Raw genomic sequence first — 5593 nt, forward strand, 5'->3', positions numbered from 1 at the left:
AAAAAAAAAAAAAGATTAGGTCAAAAGAGTGCTACAGCAAAGTGTGGTGAAGAAAGTAGATGGTGCCCGGCTATCAATTAGAATAGTATCTGGGGTCTTAAAGGCTTCTATTAAAACAAGCAGCCACCTAAGCAAGGAGTCATCTAAGTCCACATGGAAGAAGCACACCAGCTTGTAGGATCCAATGATGACAATTTGAACATGGGGAAGGGAAAAGTATCAGGGCAAAAATTATGAACACCCAATTTGTAGAAGGCTATGAAGGGCAGGGGGAGCCCAAAACCCATCTGCAAAGTATCTAGTCAGATGGAGCCACTGGCAAGAGGCTTTACCATCCATAATATCAGGGAGACCATTGTAATCTTGATTATGTTGGAGCACAAGTGATATTTGGCCTTAGGATTTGATCTCCCTATGGACCTGACCTAAATTTGTTCTTGGTGCAAGTATCTCTTACTTGTTCCATGACAGAAATTTCTTCCCTGGCTTTTTAAATGTTGATGGGAGTCTTTTCTTTCTTACTCATTTGTAATTTTGCCTTTGTATCATTAATATTTTATCCTTATCACCCTATTTCAATTTTATTTTTTATTGTTTCTGTTGGGATTCCCAGTTTGTGAAGCACAAGAGGAGCGGATGCACAGTGATAATAACTGATAAAAGGGTTGATGGGGAATGTAAGTGTGGGGGGTGGGTGACAGCAGATTTTGAGAGCAAACAATGAAGGGGAGAGGGGAGAGGAAGCACTAGAACTGATTTTGATTTTAAAGGCTATTTAACTATGGGATAGAGGGGGATGTTCTAAAATTGATATGGTAATGATTGTACAATTCTCCTTCATATGACTGAACTATTGTATTGTATGATATGCAAATTATGTGCCAATAAAACTGATGGAAAAAAAAGATAATGTCAAAGAAACCCAGTGAAGTAGTTCGACTGTCACACAGTGTTGCCACTGAGGCCCTAACAATAACCTTTATTTTCTACCAGTTCTGCATTCTGTGTCTCTAAGATTTTCTTTGAACAGATAGAAATGGATTCTAGACTTCCAAAACTTTGAAACATACAATACTTACAGTACTTAGCCCCATCCAGTGCTGCCACTGCTTTTTCCAAGCAATTCCTGGTGGGATTCCCAGAACGGCTATATTCAAATCCCTGAAGAAAAGAAGCTCAAGGTCACCCTAACAGCTCACAGTATGACGTCAGAGCTCGAATGCAAGCACCTCCACAACCCTCCTGGGGCTCATCCCCACATAAGGACAGTCTGTTCCTCAGACATGTCCTGCGATGAGAGCCGTGCCGCCATGTGTGACTGTCATGATGGGGGTCTTAGAAGGCAACCAACCCAGATCACAATTCTGGGTCTGAAGAGCTGTGTGCCAACAGCTTTGTGACTTAATCAACACTTCCAAAAGACAACCTCATTATCTATAAAATGAGAACGATAACACCACAGGCTGTGTATTCTGAAAATAAAGGATAGTGTATACTAAACGCTTTGTATGACACCTAGCAAGCCGAAGCCACTAGGTAAAATGATAGTCTGTATTATGGCTTTAGTTACTTTGTAGACTCACCTTTATCCATTAATCTAGGGACATGAGGAAGAGGGCTATTGCATGAGTTAACATAAAACCTAACCAGTCTGTGTTTCATTTCCTACGAAATAAGTAATGATTATGTTTATTATCCAACAGGAAAAAACAAAGATTCCCCAAATGCTCAAATTTCATATTTTAGCTCTATGAAAATTACTCAAAAAATGGGATGTGATTCTTAGCAAGGAGTACATACTACTTGGAAAACATATGTCCTTTACTCCTTTTACATGTATGCTACTTTTCTATCATCAACTGATTTCATCCTCGTGTACTGCTTTCAGGAAACTGAAGGAGCGTCAGGGCCAGAATTCAAACCTAGGACTTGAACCTGACTAAAAATGCTCTAATTTTTCCCCCTGCTGCATATAAAGGAGCCCTAGTAGTACCGTGGCTACATGTTAGGCTGCTAATGCCACGCTCAGCAGTTTGAAACCACAGGATGCTCCTCGGAGAAAAGATGTGGCTTCTCGCTCTTCTGTAAAGAGTTAGAGTCTGGGAAACCCACCAGGGCAGGTCTACCCTGTCCTATGATGTCACTCTGCGTCAGAGCTGACATCATGGCAGTGAGCTTGGTTGTTTGGCTGGCTACATACAAAGGAGTTTCTCGGTAAAACAGTCAAGCATTAGGCTACTTACTGGAGGTGTGGCGGTTTAACCCACTCAATTATGCCTCAAAGAAAGGCCAGGCCTTCTGCTTCCAGTGTTTCTCTCTCTCTCTCTCTGCTTCCAGTTTCTCTCTCTCCTCCCCCCCCCCCCCCCCCCCCCCCCCAGCCACCGCGCGCGCGCGCGCGCACACACACACACAGTAAACACCTCAATACCATCAAGTCAATTCTGATTGACAGCAACCCCATAGGACAGAGTAGAGCTGGCCCTGGGGGTTTCCAAGTCTGTAACTCCTTACTGGAGTACAGAGCCTCATCTTTCTGAGAATCCTATGGAGTGAAATTCTACCGTGAAACATGTGGAGTCACCATAATTCAGCCACTTGTGTGTGCGTGTGTATGTTTGGTATATGCTTCACATAACTCATAACAAAACAGTAGTTCTCCATCCGTTTCTAATTCAAATGCTGCAAAGCATTGGCAATATTTATAATATGAGGTTTTGTTACTTTGTTTGCTTCCTTGCTTTTTGTCAAGCTTAATACTCATAGGAGCCCTCCAGGGCCGAGTAGAACTATCCCTCACAGGGTTGTCAGGGCTGTAAATCTTTACAGAAGCAGATAGCACATCTTTCTCCCGCAGAGAAGCTAATGGGTTGGAACCACTGACCTTTGAGTCAGCAGCCAACTGCTCTCCCCACTGAGCTACCCAGCTCCTTGTCAAACTGAATAAATACCTTTATAGGATTCCAGGGTATCCTCATCACACCCACCATCATCTCTTGGCTATTGCGTGCAGCTAAATTCACACAGGGAAACTGCATTCATATAGTGACAACCAGAGAAAGGTACTGGAGTGTTTCTGGCAGATATTTAACTTTGCAAAGGGGAGACAAAGGAGTGATTGATGAGAATAGTGATCAATCTGCACTCTCGAGCCCATTCAGTCACTCTCCAAAATGAACTAGAAATCAGAGGATTCCCATTCAGCTTTTCAAATTCCCTTTACTATTATTAGCTGTCACTTTTTTAAAAGGTTTTACTAGTCCTGGTGGCATTGTGAATGCAGTTAATTATTAATATTATGGCAAATGGTTAACTTTTATATTTAGTTCCAACATTTTGACAGCACTGATTAAACTGAACCACAGTAAAAAACTGCATACTTGGAAGACAGGTTGTTTATACACTTTGATTCCAAAACACAATAACTAGAAGAATCTTAAACCAGCTACAGAAATGCCCTTAGAAAAAAAAAAAAAAGAAATGCCCTTAGAACTGAAATTACTTACTGGAGGGCAGATACATATAAACTTGGGTGAAAGAGAAGGCAATATACAATAAGAAGGGGGGTCAGCAAAACAAACAAACACCTAATTATGATAAAAATAACAATTTTAAGGGGAAAATTCTGTATTTCACACTGCAGGGGTCACTGATGAGATTCTTTTTATACTCCTTGCCGAATAAAAAATTCAGAATTCAAACCTTGTTGAATATATATATAAACTATACCTTACAAAACACAGGGCTAAATTTAAGACTTTTCCTAGACTTACATAAATACACCAAAGTGGTCTGTGAACCATACTCAAGATCAGTACTTAACACAGTTTAACTGACTCCTTGTGAATCACAGCAACTTTTAAATACTTCAAGATTCATAATGTGTGGGGGTGGGGATGGCAGCAAAATCTATGTGATTAACAAGGGGGAACTCTCTACACAGCTCATAAATATGTATGACTCTGGATCAATGTCATTTTTTAAAAAACATCTAATAACCATCCTGCTCTCTGCTCAGGTTGTTAAATACTACACGATGTACCACTGAGCACTTAAGCACCATGCAACTATCTATTAATCTCATGTTGTAAGTGCTACTATTATTCCCATTTACACAGGACCACATTGGGTAACTTGTTCCTGGTCACCAAGCTCAGAAGAGGTAGTGTCAGAATTCTGACAACATAACTCACATTCTTCATCACTAAGCCACCTTGCATAAATGATGCAATGGGCTAGATTATTGCTAGCATTATTGGAATAATCACAGTGGTAGCCAAGTGGCTACGTGTGGTGGGTTCTAGAGCAAGGACTGAATCCCAGGGTCACCATAACTATCTGTGACCTTTAGATTAGCGACTTACAATCTTAAATCTCAGCTCTCTGATTGGGAAAAAAAAATGAGCATTAGTTCAGACTACAGTAGGTAGTTCTTACCACTTTAATATAATACATCTAATACACCGGATAGAATACATCTACGAATGTATCTAGCACTATATCTAGCAAATGCTCAATAAGTATTAGTAACTAATTACAGCAACTTGTAGTGTTGTTCATTACAAGCGGGTTAACTATCAGATCCTTAGATTTTGTTCATCTGGCTATACCTTTGTAATTTTCGCTGCTAAAGATAATTCTAGAACGTTATCGGCCTTGGTTTCCAATTTGTCAAAGTTACATGAATCCCATTCCAAACTATTTGACAATTTGTACAAACTGCATCTTCCAGTCTGATTTATCAAAAGATGTAATCACTGGATCAGATAAAAAAACGTTATTGGAAGGAGTACTACAGATAAAGAAATATCCTTTCAAGATGCCTTCCTAATTTATAAACCATATTATAGATTACCTGCGTGCCTTTTAAATCTAGAAGCCATCTCTCGTTACGAGCCGAAATCGACTCGACGGCCTTGGGGTTGGGTTCTTTCCCGCTCCACCCAGGCCGTCCCAGCTGGACCCCCAGCTCACCGAGTGCTGGCCGGGCGCGCCCTGCTTGAACGTGGTGGACAGGGAGATCGGAGGCACCACGGCGCGAGAATTCCATTGCTCCGGCTCCTGGCCCGCGTGGATGGCATCGGTGGCGAAATGCGGAAAGCTAGGCAGGAAAACAGGTCGGGGGGCGTCTTTTTTCTGCATGCTGAGCAGCTAAGGAAGAACAAGGATAAAATAAGCTAAGAAAGAACAAGGAAAATAAAATTCGGAAACCGCGACGCCGGGAGTAGCAAACAGAAAGATTAGGAGGAGAAGCCCGCGCTGCAGAAACAAGCCAAACGCCGCACGCACGCCAGAGCGCTGGGCTCTGAGACCGGCTCTTTATTTGCGGCCCCGAGCGGGCGCGGTCGCCCCTGGGCGGAGACACGGCGGCCCAATCAGAGGAGGCCCCGACGCGACCTCCGCTCCTCATTGGCTGACGGCGGAGGCGTTGCCTGGAGCGTCGCGGGGACCGCCCTCCCCGGAGCCGAACGGGCAGGGAAGCCGGAGCCGGTGGGTCCACGTGGTGCCGGTCTCGGCGAGAGGAATTCTGGATTTCCGGCTCAGGAGAGGCTGCCGTGCGGCTTTCTGGGTCAGCGCGGGTCCCGGTGTGACCCGA

General features: G+C 43.1%; 1 protein-coding gene across 1 annotated transcript in view; it reads right to left on the reverse strand.

Annotated features, from left to right (window-relative positions):
- Positions 1–5281, reverse strand: part of CTH (cystathionine gamma-lyase) — a 26447-nt gene extending 21166 nt beyond the window's left edge. Inside the window, exons 1-2 of the mRNA XM_013003829.2 lie at positions 4972–5281; positions 1080–1161 (exon numbers count right to left, since the gene is read on the reverse strand). Of these exons, the coding sequence (XP_012859283.2) occupies positions 1080–1161; positions 4972–5139 (250 nt within the window). The 5' untranslated portion in view covers positions 5140–5281. The remainder of the gene's footprint in view (positions 1–1079; positions 1162–4971) is intronic.
- Positions 5282–5593: the final 312 nt, after the last annotated feature.

This window comes from Echinops telfairi, unplaced genomic scaffold, assembly GCF_000313985.2.
Source record: "Echinops telfairi isolate 266 unplaced genomic scaffold, ASM31398v2 ScPeMD7_443;HRSCAF=831, whole genome shotgun sequence".
NCBI classification, from domain to species: Eukaryota; Metazoa; Chordata; class Mammalia; order Afrosoricida; family Tenrecidae; genus Echinops; species Echinops telfairi.